Here is an 18045-nt window from a genome sequence, read left to right on the forward strand (position 1 = left end):
TTCCTGATTTATAGCTACATCATCTTAGGAAGGCAATATTGTATTTCTTATACGACTAGATAAATTCTGCTTCCAATTTTACCTGCATTCATCACCCTATTTATTCCAATACCATTTCACATCATTATTTTTTTCGTTTGTAAATATATGTATTTTTTTTGTTTTCTTTATTTCTTGGACTTCATACAGTCTGTGAGTTGTTTCTGGGGGAGTGCAAGCCTCTGGGGTGAGCATCCCACTATCAGTGACTGCATATTATGTCTGTTCTTTTGTGACTGGGTTATCTCACTCAGGATGATATTCTCTAGATGCAGCCATTTTCTTAAGAATTTGGTTAAGTCATTGTTTCTGGTGGCTGAGTAGTATTCCATTGTGTATATGTACCACAATTTTTGTATCCATTCATCTTCTGAAAGACATTTGGGTTTCTTCCAACTTCTGGCTATTATAAATAGAGCCGCTATGAACATTGTGGTGCATATATCTTTGTTGTGTATTAAAGTGTCTCTGGGGTATATGCCCAGATGTGGAATAGCTGGGTCTTCAGGTAGTACTATATCCAATTTTCTGAGGTATCGCCAGACAGATTTCCAGAGTGGTTGTATTAGCTTGCAACCCCACCAACAGTGGAGAAGTGTTCCTCTTTCTCCGCAGCCTCGCCAGCATCTGCTGTCATCTGAGTTTGGATCTTGGCCATTCTGACTGGTGTGAGGTGGAATCTCAGGGTTGTTTTGATTTGCATTTCCCTGATGGCTAAGGATGTGGAGCACTTCCTCAGATATTTCTCAGCCATTCGGTGTTCTTCAACTGAAAACGTTTTGTTTAGCTCTGTACCCCCTTTTTAAATTGGGTATTGTCGATTACAAAACATGAAGAAAAGTCTGCTTGATTTTTTTTTGCAGTTCAACAAAGTAAGAGAGCTTTACAAAAATTTAAACTAGTCTATTTACAACATTAAATGTGATATTTGATACACACTCATACACACCATAGAGAGAGAAAAAGAGAGGGGAGCTAAGCTAATAAAATTAAGTCCACTAGTAAATTCTTTTCCTCGTAGACTTCCTTACCTCAGATTTCATGCAAGAACATGTTCCTGAGAGGGTACAATATCAGAGCCATGTGATAACCATAATTTTCATAAAATCTGAAGGATATCAGTTCTAGTACCTAACCTATTTATTCTGTGAATGAGATATTTAAATATGCTACTAAAATATATTCATAATCATTTTAATATACTTATCTTTATAATTCAGTGCATCTTATACACATTAAGAAAAAATTTTCTCCAGTAAGTAGTGATTAATACAGAGACACACAACTGTTAAAGGTCGATACAAAAACTTGCAAATGCTAGTGAGAATGTCAAGAAAAAGGAAGACTTCATTATATTTGCAGAAATTTCAAGCTGTCACAACTCTGGAAATCAGCCTGACAGTTCCTCAGAAGATTGGCCATCATACTACCTTTGGATCCAGCTATACCACTCCTGTGTATATATCCAAAAGGTGCTCCAACATTTAATAAGGACACAGTCTCAACTATTTTTATAGCATCCTTATTTATAATAAAGAGAAGCTAGAAAAAGCAGATGTCTCTCAACAGAGTATTTTATATAGAAAATGTTGTGTACTCTCACAATTAATACTACTCAGCCCTTAAAAACAATGACTTTGTAAAATTTGCAAAGAATTAGAAAAATATCATACTGAATAAACTATAAAGACTTAAAAGAACGCACATGGTATGTACTCACTTAAAAGTAGATATTAGAAACAAAGTTTAAATACCCAAAATATAATTTACAGACCATATGAAGCTCAATAAGGAAGAAGAAATTGTAGATGAGTCAGTCCTACATAGAATGGGAAGCAAAAGAATTATGGGAGGTAGAGAGCAAAGGTACTTGAGAGAGAAAAGAGGGGGAGTAAATAGAGGGCCTGGATCACATGTGAACGATACAGGAGAGATGTACAGAGTGTCAATAAATTGAACAGATGTTTGTAGTAATGGTATATGTGGAATGAAGGTAACCAACAGATAGTTCCACATGCTAGGAAAGCAAGAGGCTCACAGGAAACAAATGGAATGGCATTAGATGAAATACTGAACAAAAGGGAAAGGGAACCGGTAAATAATATATCCAGAATGGAGTAAAAAAATTGACAGATAATTGCTCCTGTCTGAGAGAAATCCAGGCAAAGGGGCAGGAGGGATAGTTCAGAGGTTAAGAGCACTGAAAGGTCTTTTAAATGTTTTGAGCTCAAATGCCAGCAAGTATATTATGACCCATAACCATTTTTAATGAGATCTTACACCCTCTTCGCGTGTTTCTAAGGCCAGGTGCAGTGTACATATATATATATATACATATATATATATATATATATATACATACATATATATATATATAATAAATCTTTAAAAGAAACAAATATAGGGCAAAGCATGGAACAAAGACTGATGGAAAGGTCATCCAAAGACTGTTCTACGAGCAGATTGATCCCATATGCAGCCATCAAACCAAGTCACGATAACTAATGCCAAGAAGAGCTTGACACAAGCCTGTTATCACTATCTCTTAGGAGTCACTATCATAGCCTGAAAATGCAAATGCGTGCTGCCAACCTTCTGAATGATCACTGGGAACACAAATGGTAAGTTACGGGAAGTAATGGAGGAGCTGATAGAGTTTACACCCTCATATATAGAACAACATCAACCAACCAGACACTCCAGAGTTCACACGGATGAAACAATCAAGCATAAAATACAATTTGGAGAGACCCATGGCTCCATATGTTGTAGAGGATAGCCTTATCTGGCATAACTCGGAGGAAAGTACATTTGTTCTATGGAGGCTCAATGACCCAGATTAGAGAAATGCTAGTGTAGTGAGGTGAAGATGGTGTGTCGGTGGAGGAGCACCATCATGAAAGCAAAAGGGAGGAAAAGAATAGGAATGGTTTGTGGATTGCTAAGAAAAAACAGGCAAGGGGGATATTATTAGAAATATAAACAAATGAAGTGATTTTTAAAAAGAAAGTATAAGGCAAACAAACATTTTTCCTCCTAAATTCCTTCTGATAGGTAGTGTTTTATTGGAAAAAACAAAAATCAAAATAGAACAACTTTATGCAATAAATAAAAAAAAATACCCAAAACAAAACAGCTGAAGCTTCTTTGAAAAATCAATGAAATGGGCAAAATTGAATGAATAGACACCATTTTGTACCAACTGAATATTTATGATGTCAATTCATTAATGTGAGGAAAGAGATAGCAAATTAAATAAAAATATTAGGAAGTATATATTTGTTGTACTTTACCATAAAAGAAAGATATTACAATGTAATGATTTTAAAAAAGGTGATTTGTCAAAAGGAACTGAAATACAAGGAACTGTTGGTACTCTAATCTGACAAAACAGAGTCAATACCAATTTTGGTGAGAAAGAATAACATCAATTTCTGCTGATTGAGGAAATATTTATGGATAATACTGTACAATTCCAAACAAAGTTCATACATTTCTACCCAGAATATACTACTAGATATACAGTCACAGGGTATCATCAGGCACAATCGTAGCCTCAACGTCAACCATTGACTGCTCATCCTGATAGAAAATTAAAGGAAGTATATGATATCACAGAGAAAATGGATTTAAGATATATTTATAGAGTATTATATCCAAACACTCTAGAATATGCACTGTTCTCAAAAGCCCACTGAACCTTCTCTAAAAGAAATCATATTTTAGTATACAAAAATAATCTTAAACATGTGGGAAACAAAACAATCCCTGATATTCTATCTTACAAAAAATGACAAACTATAGAAAGTAAATAAATTCATAGAGCTTGAACATCTCACAACTTAATAATAAATGAATATTTGAACAAATCATAATAAAATAATTCTAAAAATCAAATGAAAATTATAACACACTTTTATCTGTAGGATGCAATGAAAACAGTCCTAATTGAAATGCTTCAAGCCCAAAGTACCTTCATTAATATATCAAAGATATTTCTAGTACATTAGTAAATGATTTACATTAGGCTTTGTAAAAATAACAAGTTAAACAAAAAAAAAAAAAATCAATACCTGTAAGAACTCACTGACATTGGTTAATGAAGTAAAAACAGCTGACACAAGAAAGCAAATACAGCAATTCCTTGATACAGAGTTCTTTCTTCAAAATGTAAACAATATTGACAAAACGTTAGATAAAATAACCAAAATAATATGTACATTTTAGAAATAATAGGGTAAAGCATGGAAAGTGATGAAATTATTATGCAAATGAATGGAACTAAAAATATCATTGTGAGTGTGATAACCCAATCAGAAAAGAACACACATGGTGTGCACTCACTAATAAGTGGATATCATCCCAAAAGCTTGAATTATGAAAGATACAGTCTAAAGGGCACATGAAGCACAAGAAGCTGGAGGAGCAAAGAGGGGATGCTTCAGTCCTTGTTAAAAGGGGCAACAAAATATTCACAGGATGAAGAATCGAGACAAACTGTGGAGCAGAGACATAAGGAAAGGCCATCCAGAGCCTGTCTCACATGGAGATCCATCCTATATACAGTCATTAAACCCAGACAATATTGTGGATTCCAAAAAGTGCATGGTGACTGGGGCCTGATATAGCTGTCTTCTCAGTGGCCATGCTAGATCTTCAGAAATATAAAGTTTTCATGCTCTCAGCCATTCAATTGAGAATGGGATCTTCAATAGAGGAATTCGAACATTACTGAAAGACCTGAAGGGGTTTGCAACCACACAGGAAGAACAACAGTATCAAACAACCAGAACTCCCTTCTTGAGTTTCCACAGTATAAAGCACCACCCAAATAGTACACATGGAGAGACCAGCAGCAAATGTAGCAGAGGATAGCCTTATTTGGGATCAATGAGGGGAGCGGTCCTTTCCCTGTGAAGGATCTATACTCCAGTGTAGCAAAATATCTGGGCAGAGAGATGGGAGGAAATAGGTAGGTGAGGAAAATTCTCATAGCCAGGAGGAGGGCTAAAGGGTCAGAAAAATTCCAGAGGGGAAACTGGGAAAGGGAATATTATTTGAAATGCAAGTAAAGTAAATCTATAATAAAAAGGAAAATGAAAAATAAAAACATGAAAAAGAGACATTAAAATAAGCAGAAGTGAAATACATAAAATTATTAAACTTTACCCTATAAACAGTTTACTAAACTGTAGCATCTACAAAAATGGATGCATTTCTACACTTCAGAAACCTATGAAAGTGAAGCTAAATGACATTTTCAAATTTAAACAGGGAGGGAAACAGATGACACTCATGCTAAAAATATTCACTATTCTAATTGGATATCAGGATTCAACTGAATATGGGGACATAGTAGCTCACAATGCCCTTGTCCAACAGATGCACATGAAGCAAACACACATAAAGTATAAGAGAGAAGAAAAAAACAAAGGAAGAGGAGAAAGTATACAAATAAAAGAAGTCAAAGTACCTTTATTATCCTCTATTAAACTAATATAAAAATCTAAAACCATTTACCAGAACAGACTTAGAGCAAATAAAGTTTTTATCAAAGCTACAAGATACAAAATTAGCCAGCAAACATCAATAGTTTTCACTTCTTTTTTTTTTTTTTAATTTTAAGATAGGTGTCACAATATTTTTATTTAAAAAATAAAACACATACATAGTTTCCCTATTATCATGTGACATTTGTCTATAAATGTTCTTCTTTTTTTTTTTTTAAACGATTTTATTTTTCAAAACAAAGATAGATGTAAAGATTTTAAACATTTTTTGCTTAAAATTATACATTTTTGTCAGTACTGTTTTTTCAGACATTAAAATAAATTTTACATAAAACCATGTGAATATGTTTTTTAGTCGGTCCTTGATTTTTTTCAAGGGCTTGACAGTATGCATTGAAAACGTACTAGTTGCAATAAGCGTAAAGTACATGCAAAACAAAACGCAACATGGAAATAGTCAAAGTCTTCTTGTTTTGTGAATATATGTATAGTTTTTGTTTTCTTTATTTCTTGGACTTCATACAGTCTGTGAGTTGTTTCTGGGGGAGTGCAAGCCTCTGGGGTTAGCATCCCACTATCAGTGACTGCATATTATGTCTGTTCTTTTGTGACTGGGTTATCTCACTCAGGATGATCTTCTCTAGATGCAGCCATTTTCTTAAGAATTTGGTTAAGTCATTGTTTCTGGTGGCTGAGTAGTATTCCATTGTGTATATGTACCACAATTTTTGTATCCATTCGTCTTCTGAAGGACATCTGGGTTCCTTCCAGCTTCTGGCTATTATAAATAGAGCCGCTATGAACATTGTGGTGCATATATCTTTGTTGTGTATTAAAGTGTCTCTGGGGTATATGCCCAGAAGTGGAATAGCTGGGTCTTCAGGTAGTACTATATCCAATTTTCTGAGGTATCGCCAGACCGATTTCCAGAGTGGTTGTATTAGCTTGCAACCCCACCAACAGTGGAGAAGTGTTCCTATTTCTCCCCAGCCTCGCCAGCATCTGCTGTCATCTGAGTTTTGGATCTTGGCCAATCTGACTGGAGTGAGGTGGAATCTTAGGTTTGTTTTGATTTGCATTTCCCTGATGGCTAAGGATGTCGAGCACTTCCTCAGATGTTTTTCGGCCATTCGGAGTTCCTCAACTGAAAAAGATTTGTTTAGCTCTGTGCCCCATTTTTTAATAGGGTTATTTGATTCTCTCGTGTCGAGCTTTTTGAGTTCCTTGTACACCTTAGATATTAGGCCTCTATCTGATGTGGTGTTGGTAAAGATCTTTTCCCATTCTGTTGGTTGCCGTTTTGTTTTCTTGACGATGTCCTTAGCCTTACAGAAACTTTGCAATCTCATTAAGTCCCATTTGTTAATCTTTGACCTTAGAACTTGAGTCATTGGTGTTTTGTTTAGGAAATTTTCTCCTGTGCCTATGTGTTCTAAGGTTTTCCCTACTTTCTCATCTAATAATTCCAGTGTATCAGGTTTAATGTGGAGATCTTTAATCCACTTACACTTGAGCTTTGTACAAGGAGATAAGAACGGGTCTATTTTCATTCTTTTGCATGTTGAGTGCCAGTTGGACCAGCACCATTTGTTGAATAGGCTGTCCTTTTTCCATTGAATGTTTACTGCTCCTTTGTCAAAAATCAGGTGACCATATATATGAGGGCTCATTTCTGAATCTTCTATTCTATTCCATTGATCCACTTGCCTATTTCTGTACCAGTACCATGCAGTTTTCAGCACAATTGCCTTGTAATATAGCTTGAGGTCAGGGATAGTGATTCCCGCTGATGTATTTTTGTTGTTGAAGATGGTTTTCGCTATTCTAGGTCTTTTGTTATTCCAGATGAAATTGCACATTGATCTTTCCAATTCCATGAAGAACTGGGTTGGAATTTTGATGGGGATTGCATTGAATCTGTAGATTGCTTTTGGTAAGATGGCCATTTTTAAGATGTTGATCTTTCCAATCCATGAGCATGGGAGATCTTTCCATTTTCTGAGATCCTCCTCAATTTCTTTCTTCAGAGGTTTGAAGTTCTTGTCATACAGGTCCTTCACTTCCTTAGTTTGAGTCACACCAAGGTATTTCATAGCTTTTGTAACTATTGTGAAGGGTACCTTTTCCCCAATTTCTTTCTCCACATGTTTGTTTTTTGAGTATAGGAATGCTACTGAATTGTTTGAGTTAATTTTGTATCCGGCCACTTTGCTGAACTTGTTTATCAGCTGTAGGAGTTCTCTGGTGGAATTTTTGGGGTCACTCAAGTACACTATCATGTCATCGGCAAAGAGTGATGTTTTTATCTCTTCCTTTCCGATTTGTATCCCCTTGATCTCCTTTTGCTGTCTAATTGCTCCAGCCAGGACTTCCAGTACTATGTTGAATAGGTAGGGAGAGAGTGGGCAGCCTTGTCGAGTCCCTGATTTTAGTGGGATTGCTTCAAGTTTCTCGCCATTAAGTTTGATGTTGGCTGTTGGTTTGCTGTATATTGCTTTTATTATGTTTAAATATGGGCCTTGGATTCCTGTTCTTTCCAGGACTTTTAACATGAAGGGGTGTTGGATTTTGTCGAATGCTTTCTCTGCGTCTAGTGAGATGACCATGTGATTTTGGTCTTTAAGTTTGTTTATATGGTGGATTACATTGATGGATTTCCTTATGTTAAACCATCCCTGCATCCCAGGGATGAAGCCTACTTGGTCATGATGGATGATGGTTTTGATATGTTCTTGGATTCGGTTTGCAAGGATTTTGTTGAGTATTTTTGCATCAATGTTCATAAGTGAGATTGGTCTGAAGTTCTCTTTCCTTGTAGGGTCTTTGTGTGGCTTAGGTACAAGGGTTATTGTAGCCTCAAAATATGAGTTGGGTAATATTCCATCTGATTCTATCTTTTGGAATAGCTTGGTGAATATTCGTGTTATATCCCCAATAAATGTCTGAAAAAATTCTGCACTGAACCCGTCTGGACCTGGGCTTTTTTTGGTTGGGAGGCTTTTGATGACTTCTTCTATTTCTTTAGGTGTTATAGGGTTATTTAGATGGTTTACTTGGTCCTGGTTCAACTTTGGTATCTTGTATCTGTCTAGGAATTCGACCATTTCCTCCAGATTTTCCAATTTTGTGGAGTATAAGTTTTTGTAGTAGGATCTGATGATTTCTTGAATTTCCTTAGTTTCAGTTGTTATGTCACCACTTTCCTTTCTGATTTTGTTAATTTGGATACTCTCTCTTTGCCCTTTAGTTAGTCTGGCTAGGGGTTTATTAATCTTGTTGATTTTCTCAAAGAACCAACTCTTTGTTTTGTTGATTTTTTCAATGGTTTTTTTTTGTTTCTATTTGGTCTATTTCTGCCCTAATTTTGATTATTTCTTGCCGTCTACTCTTTTTGGGTAAATCTGCTTCCTTTTGTTCTAGGGCTTTTAGCTGTGCTGTCAGGTTGCTGATGTGAGCTCTCTCCAGTTTCTTCTTGGAAGCACTTAGAGCAATGAGTTTTCCTCTCAATACTGCTTTCATTGCATCCCATAGGTTTGGGTATGTTGTGTTTTTGTTTTCGTTGAATTCTAGAAAATCCTTAATTTCTTTCTTTATTTCTTCTTTGACCCTGCTATCCTTTAGCAGAGTGTTGTTTAGTTTCCATGTGTATGTGGGCATTTTGTTGTCTTTGTTGTTGTTAAAGACCAGCCGTAGACCATGGTGATCTGAGAGGATGCATGGGAGTATTTCAATCTTCTTATATTGATGAAGGCTCGTTCTGTGTCCAATTATGTGGTCAATTTTCGAGAAGGTGCCATGGGGTGGTGAGAAGAAGGTGTATTCTTTTACTTTAGGATAGTATGTTCTGTATATATGTATTAATTCTAGTTGGTTCAAAGTCTCTGCTAGTTTTGCAGTGTCCTTGTTCAGTTTTTGTTTCCCTGATCTGTCCATTGGTGAGAGTGGGGTGTTAAAGTCTCCCACTATTATTGTGTGGGGTGAAATGTATTTTTTGAGCTTTAGTAGAGTTTCTTTTATGAATGTGGGTGATTTTTTATTTGGAGCATATATGTTAAGGATTGAGAGTTCCTCCTGACAGATTTCCCTGGTAATGAGTAAAAAGTGTCCTTCTTTATCTTTTTTGATAACTTTTGGTTGGAAATTTACTTTATTCGATATTAGAATAGCCACTCCAGCTTTCTTCTTGGAGCTGTTTGCTTGGAAGTTTTTTTCCCACCCTTTTACTGTGAGATAGTGTCTGTCTCTGTCTCTGAGATGAGTTTCCTGTATGCAGCAAAAGGCTGGATTTTGTTTATGTATCCAGTCTGATAGTCTGTGTCTCTTTATTGGGGAGTTGAGCCCATTTATGTTAATAGATATCAAGGAATAATTGTTTCTGTATCCTGCCATTTTTGCTTTTTTGGGTTGAGTTGTGTCCGTGTTTTTTTTCTTTTTATAGTTTTCTTGTTTAGGAGTTTTCTTGTTTTTACTAGGCTGTATTTTCCCTCCTTGTGTTGGGTTTTCCACCTGTAATTCGTTGTAGTGCTGGGTTTGTGGTCATATATTGTGTGAATTTTGATTTGTCTTGAAATATCTTTGTCTCTCCATCGATGGTGATTGATAGTTTTGCTGGGTATAGCAGCTTGGGCTGGCACTTGTGCTCTCTTAAGGAGTGCATGATATCTGTCCAGGCTCTTCTAGCTTTCATAGTCTCTGCTGAGAAATCGGGTGTGAGTCTGATTGGTCTGCCTTTATAAGTTACCTGACCTTTTTCCCTTACTGCTTTTAGTATTTTTTCTTTACTTTGGGCACTTGATGTTTTTACTATTATGTGTCGGGAGGTATTTCTTTTCTGGTCCAACCTATTTGGAGTTCTGAAGGCTTCTTTTATGCTCGTGGTCATCTCATTCTTGAGGGTAGGGAAGTTTTCTTCTATGATTTTGTTGAAGATATTTACTGTGCCTTTTAGTTGATACTCTTCTCCCTCTTCTATTCCTATTATCCTTAGGTTCGGTCTTCTCATTGTGTCTTGTATTTCCTGGACATTTTGGGTTAGGAGCTTTTTGTTTTTTGCATCTTCTCTGGCTGTTTTGTCTATGTTTGCAATGTTGTCTTCTGCCCCCGAGATTCTCTCCTCGATCTCTTGTAATCTGTTGGAAATGCTTGCTTCTGTGACTCCTGATTTCTTTTTTTGGTGTTCTGACTCTAGGGTTATCTCTTTTAGCGCTTTTTTTATTGTGTCAATTTCTGTTTTAATTTCCCTCTTCCATTCCTTTATTTCCTTGGTTCTGTTTTCGTCTCGTTCTTTTCGTTCTTTGAGTGTTTTTCTTGTTTCTTCTTTAAAAGCTTCTGAATCTTTTTGCTTTTCCTCCCTTTCTTGTTTAAGTAACTCTATCAGCGTCTTGAGGCATGTTTTCAGGTCTGTGTCTTCTTTCTCTGGAGTGTTTGGAATTCCTATGTTTGCTACTATCGGAGAGCTGGGTTCTGGTGTTGCTAGATTGTCTTGGTTTCCTTGGGATATACTCTTTCTCTTTCCTCTTGCCATTTTGTTGTCAGTGATATGTTCTTGCCTTTCCCTTGTATCTGGTCTGTGTCCCTGGTACACTTTCCGTGTGCACTCCTCAGAGATCTCTCTACTCTCCAGCAGCCCAGGTTCCGGGTGGCAGCTGGGCCAGGCTCTGCTCATCGTACTGAAGTCACCTCCGGGTGGGAACAGATGTTCCTAAGATTTGTTCCTGGTCACAGTAGCTCAGCCTGTACGAGCCGCCTTTCTGGCTGGTGGTTGGGCCAGGCTCTGCTCTGCGACCTGAAGTAGTCTCCGGGTGGGAACAGAAGTTCCTAAGATCTGTTCACGGTTACTGGATCCGGGAGGACAGGGCAGGTCAGGGCAGGGGGTGCCCTTTCCATGTGTACTCCGCAGAGATCCCTCTGCTCCCCCGCAGCCTAGGTCTCCCACTCACCAGTTGCTCAGCCTGTATGAGCCGCCTTTCTTCTAATCTTGACAAAAATGCGAGAAAAAAAATCTTGGAAATAAGACTGTTCCTTATTACCTGAAGAACTTAAGACACCTAACCAAATGTGTTTGTTTAATACAGATGTCTCCCATAACTTTTAGGCATTTGTTCAGACACAAGTTTCTACTTGGTAAATAATTCAGGAAAATTAGTAAGTCTAAATTTGATAAAGGAAATATATAAAGGAAAGAAAGGAAACACATAAAGGCAGGTAGCACTTAAGTTTTCAAATATTTGTCACCATTTTGGGGGCTCTCACTTTGTTTTCTGTTTCCACAATTGAGTGTGACCTATGGATTGCTAACCCAATGCAATACCTGCTTTCCTTGTGCCACACTTTCTGCCATAATGATGCTGGACTCTTATCTACCTTGAACTTAAATCACCAAGGAACCATTTCTATTTCAAATTTTCTCATTCTTAGTGTTTTATCACAGTAATAAATGCATACACTAAGTATGCAAACTCATCTATAAGAAAAAAGAACTCACTGAAGAAAGAAACTTGGGCAGATATTGGAAGGTAAACTTCCCCTATTCACAGCCTAGGAGAATTAATTTTATGAAATAGCCATGCTTCCCAAAGAAATATACATTTTAAAGAATGTACAAATCAAAATTTAGTGACATCATCCACAGATTTTTTTAAATCTTAAATTTCATGTAGTATGTTTAGATATTTACACCAAAATGGAAACTTTTAAAACCAAATAGTGGACTCAGGAGTCATTGCAGAATTGTGAACGAGAATTGTTTCATCTGGAAAAGAAATAGATAAGAGGTGTAAAATGCTGCTATGTGGACAGAACAGAGCAAATGGAGTCATGACCACAAAACAAATGAAACATTTTCCAATGACCTCAGACAAGTCTATTCCATAAATGGCGAATCATGGCTTTGAGATGATTCTCATTGGATGATACTCTTATGCTCTGCTACAGTCCTGAATTCTAAAATACTATAAGTGATAAGAAGTCCCTGTCATCAGCTGTGTTCCCACTTAGATGCATATCAGAATTCATTGGGCAGTTGAAAACCAATAGTTCTAATGATTACCCTAATTATGGTTAAATATATATGAATGACAAATAAAAAGACATAAAAGTTTTAAAGGAGAACTACAGGGAATGTGGATTACTGGTAATGAGAAGGAGATTAGAGAAGGTTAATTGTTTTTATAATAAAAATGTAAATTATACAGATATAAAATTTCCAAAGAATAAATTAAAAATTATTTGAGAATAATAAACAATCAAGACCAATCAAACATAAACCAATCTTGCAAAATGCTGTAGCTTATTTCAACCCATATTATGAGCACAATGTAATGAAGGCAGCATTGCACAAATTAAAAAATTATATGCAGTAGATCAGTAAAACCAAAAACAAAGACACAAATTCATATAATTGAGGGCACCAAATTTTTGGTAAAATGTCAAAAAGACACTGGAAAAAAGACAGACTCTTCAGTACATGGTGCTTTGGGAAGTGGATATGTACTAGAAGAAATTATTCAGAACTTAATCCCTCATCCTGCACATGCTCATGCATGTACATGCACACACAAATACACACACACTAATTTACAAATCAATCCTTAGTGTTTTCAGGGTTCCAAAAGAAAACCTGAAACACTGAAACTGCTAGAAGGAGAAATTTCACAGTGGAACAGAATGGAAGATAAAGTAAGACCTTCGTGAAAGACACATGAGGCCAATAACAAGAAGTTGGACCTCATGAAGTTAAAAGTCTTATATCGACCAAAAGTTTGTAAATCTGCAGTCCATAAATGAGAAACCAAAAACAAAAATCCTGTTGGCAGCTGTATGCTCCCAAACAAAACCCATGTAATATTCAAGGTGAATTTAAAAACACACCTTTAAGGAACAAGTAACTGACATAAAATTTAGGCTATGGAACCAAACTGTGTGGAAAGGCAAATACCTCATATATATCTTGATACCTTTAAAATAATTATCCATCAAGGAAATAGAAATAAAATCTTACCTCAGACACAGTGGCTATTGCATGATTTTTTTTTAAATATTTGAAGTATGGGGACATGAGAAGGAAAAATAAATATAATGAGATTAGAAAAGAATAGATACAGAAAATGGATAAGAGTTTTTAAGTGGGATGCTTTGCAAGTTCAAAATCTGTAACAAAGTTTTGTTTTTCCTGTGGATAATTCAGTTTTGTATAAGTGATGCTAAACTAATACAGTTAATAGGAAGCTTCACAGATTCTCTTGAGAGTACCAATGTTAACTCTGTATAAATTTATCAAGTGGTACAGACTTTCACCTTACTAATGTTCATATATCTTGTCTTATTTATTTGCAGTATTTTTATAATTACATTTAGTGATTTTACATTTAAAATAAAAAAAGCCAAAATTCTGATGGAAGCTGATATATGTCATTTAAATTACAGTGAATTTTACTCAAAAATTTGAAAATAGAACTTTTATATCACCCACCTATAAAATCTTAAGTATATGCTCAAACTACTTAGGTATATACTACTATGTTCTCAAGTTATTACTAGTATATACTTAGGTATCTACTACTTCATAGGTCCTTGAAAATCTGTGCTCATTGGAGCTCTGTTCCCAATAACTAAGGAATAGATTCAGCCTAAATAGCCATGAACTTAATAATAGATTAAAACTTGTAATATATTTACAGAATAGAACATTATTGACCTGTAAAAATAAAACAAAGAGAATTAAAAAAATACATGCACTCAGAAAACCAACCTGTGATGCAAGAATAATGCATGTTCATTATCTGATGAGAATGCAAATCAAGTTTTTAGTGTTTTAACCTGAAGTGCATGTAAAGAACAGGAGATTAGAAAGGGGTCATTTGAACGGAGCAAGAAAAAAAGAACTCTTAAGGAAAGAGAAGATTAAAAAAATCTTATGATAAGAAAGTGAAGGGAGAGAGAATGAGAGTGAGTAGGTTTATGGAGAAATGTAGTGAGAAGATGATAGATAGCATTCACCAAACCCAAGAATATATAAAAGTGCTGTGTGGATACTCACTAGTTTACAAGCATAAATATTACATAACATATATTAGTTATAGTTATTAATATGTAAAACAAAATGTATTCCTAGATATTTTACATATGAATATGTATTAATATATAATTAAGATATAGTGTAAAAGATAATATTAATGATACAGCATATACAAAAGATATGTAATACATTATAACACACATATATATTATAGGTTATATGGTATATGGTATAGATTATAGATGATATATCATAAATTATTATGTATCATATCATATTATATATTTAAAAATCAAATTTATTTGAATTGGTAGATAATACTGCTTCTAGAACTTAGCAGTTATTAAACGAAATCTTCATTATTAGTGCTAGAATACTTCCCTAGGTTTTGTTGCCAGGAAGGGACCTAAAAGTCCAAATAATATAAGTAGTTTTCACTGTTGTCAATTGCCTACAGAATCTAGTTGGTAAGACCCTATTTTTAAAGGCATCTTCATAATATTACATATTGATATAAAGAAAATAATCAGGGTATGGCCTAGAAAGAAGTTTTCTGCTGAATTGCCCTCATAATACTAGGAATGCTCTGTGTACTCTTAGTGTGATATTGTTAACCACAGTCTTACTCAGCTGTGAACACTGTGATTTACATTTCAAGTAGCATTACACAACAAAAGCAACTGTGTTATTGAATAACAAATTATTTTCTGATTGGTATATATAATGTCTACATATTGTCAAATGAAAAAAGTCGAATGAACATGCTTAGAAGGGAGCTAGTCATTTCCTTGAAGTCATTGCTGTTGTTATGCTAAACAGTTCAAAATCTCTACCATGAAAACATTTAAACCAATAAGAAAATGGGATTTATAATATTTGCATCGATCCATTTTAAATAAAAGTTGAATGGATATATTATGTACTGAAAGTCAATTTAAAGAAAGATAGATCAAATTCTCAATAGAGAAGTATGTCAGAAGGGTAACTGGATTTAATTTTTTTTTTCTATTGCTGTAAAAACACCAACAACAAAACAATTTAAGGAAGATACAACTTACTTTTGGATTATTATTCTAAAAGTATAAGAATCAAGATTGTTGAAAAAAGTCAAAATAAGAATATTAGGAACAACTATATTAGCAGGAAACTATTAGCTTATCTCCTCCACTAGAAGCATTAACTAAAGTATTAGAATTGGCTTAAGGAATTAACCTCTCATATTTCAAAGTCAATAAAATACACCCCTCAGCAAGTTTGTAGCTCATAAACCCTCTGAAACCATGTCATTAACTGGGAACAAAGTGTTCAAATGCTGGGTACTATTTGAGGCATTTCTTATTCAAACCACCAGAAACAGTAATATCTATAGTAATACTTGGAAAAGGAGTTATTCCAAATTCCCTCAGTATCATGTGTCATAGAGCAAGCTATGGCTCTTCCCTGTTATGTGGCATTGTGTAACAATAGGAAGCCTTTATAGCTAGGTTCAAAATGATAAGGAGACCCACAGACTAGATTAACATAGAGGAATAATATGGAGTTAAATGAAAATCGTAGAGGATATTAAGAGGCTTGTTATGAAGTAAAGTTAGATAAAATATAGGAAAGTGAAGGTTTGGTCCACAGATTCAAGTGAAAAGAGCATGGGAATAAATATGTGTAGTCCTTGAACACAGGAAGTATGGATAGCAGGAATAGACCTTGAAAGTGATCTCCAGCTATGTAGTGAGTTCACATCCAGGATAATGTGTATAGTGTATCTTGTCTTAAGAAACATGTCTGTGAACCTCACTCAACCCCAATATTTTTCCGGATACTCACCATTTCCTTTAAGGAACCATTTAAAATATGTTTCCAGTGAATCTGGAGATTTCATAAGGTTTGTCTTATGATAGTAAAAATAACCAGACACGAGAATATCCCTGGGATTTCTCATGATATAGATAATCTTAAAAAGAAAAACATGTAAAGTAAGGTCAATACAATCATTCTTCACTTTTTTCTTTCAGAATATATTTGTTAAATATTTCCTTTATTTATATTTCAAATATTATCATCTTTCTCAGTTTCTCCTGTGGAATCCCCCTTTCAATTCTTCTTCTCCTGCCTGTATGAGAGTGTTTCCCCACCCATCCCCTCACATCTTTCCCTTGTGGCATTCCCCTACTCTTGGATATGGAGCCTTCACAGAGTCAAGGTACTCTCCTCTACTTGATGTCTGATAAGACCATCCTCTGCTATATTTAAGACTGAGGCTCACTTTTAAGTTGGCACACATTACCAGAAATGACAATTGAATATCTACAAATGTTCTAAAAACCATGTTTTATTTTAATTTTGTAAAAATATATAAAGTGCAAGAAATCCATAGTCACAATCCCATTTCATAATTTTACTTCAGTTACAAAATGAGCTACAAAAATGACTACGGTGATAAACACTGCCTAAAAAAAGATGAAAATTAACAGTTGTAAAGAACAATATTTTACAGTGTGACAGAACAGCATTGTAAAATACAATCTTATGTAATAAGATTGATACATACTGTTTTAAATCTTTATGCAAAATGACAAGATATTTGGTTTCTTTTAAGTGTAACTACAAAATATAAGTCTCAAAAAATCATAAGTGCTTAATGCCAGTGTTTGTGTGCAATGGCGAATACCAGCACCTATAGGCAACTATGAGCTGCTGAGAATGGAAGAAATGGACTCCTCTTAGGGAAAGTGTAATAACTGGTTATCTAGAGACAGATCACCAGTCTTGAAAACATACAGGTAACAATGAAGACACTGAGCAGGTTGTACTTAAGTATTTACATATATATTTCATAGATGTATAGATTTGGATATATATAGGTGTGACAACAATGAAAAAAGAACAAAATTGAAAGTCACGAAGGAGGAATCTATGCTTGGACTTGGAGGGAGGAAGATTAAGTGGTAAATGATGTATGTCATTATAATTTCAAGAAATAAAAGAAATTAATTTTAACATTATCACCTTTAATAAAAGAATATTTATATTTTGTGGCAATGCTCTATGTGACATAATTTTAGAACTTACCTGTTTAAGCCACAATTTTCTGGAGCCTAGATCTTATAAAATTCAGATAAAATACATGTATGTAGTTTGTTACAACTTTATTGTGATATTTTTAGGTAAGATTATTTTTTCCAAATTTTTCTACATATTTTTAACATAATATGTATATACATTCCATGGTTAAGGAACATTAACAAAAACAAAACCATCTTACTAACAAGGAGATATGTCAGGTCAAAGCCTGTATATCTGTGATTACTTCTGGTGGTTCTCTAATAAATAAAATTTGTTTACAAAAATACAGGAATAATGTACACTAGACTTTTATCTATTACTGACCTCTATGTGTAGTTTGTGAAGGATCTAGTGTGATAGTTCACATTCTGTATGAAAGCTGCCCAGGATCACTGTGTGCTGTTACATATGCTACTACTC

At 34.9% G+C, this 18045-nt stretch overlaps 1 protein-coding gene across 1 annotated transcript in view; it reads right to left on the bottom strand.

The window, feature by feature from the left end:
- The window catches only part of LOC308413519 (sulfotransferase 2A1-like), a gene marked incomplete at both ends in the record, with an annotated part of 164592 nt that overhangs the window by 83449 nt on the left and 63098 nt on the right, over positions 1–18045 (bottom strand). The window contains one exon of the mRNA XM_080908540.1: positions 16387–16513. Within this exon, the coding sequence (XP_080764666.1) occupies positions 16387–16513 (127 nt within the window). The remainder of the gene's footprint in view (positions 1–16386; positions 16514–18045) is intronic.

The sequence above is a fragment of the Micromys minutus genome (assembly GCF_963924665.1).
Source record: "Micromys minutus genome assembly, chromosome: 32".
NCBI lineage: Eukaryota > Metazoa > Chordata > Mammalia > Rodentia > Muridae > Micromys > Micromys minutus.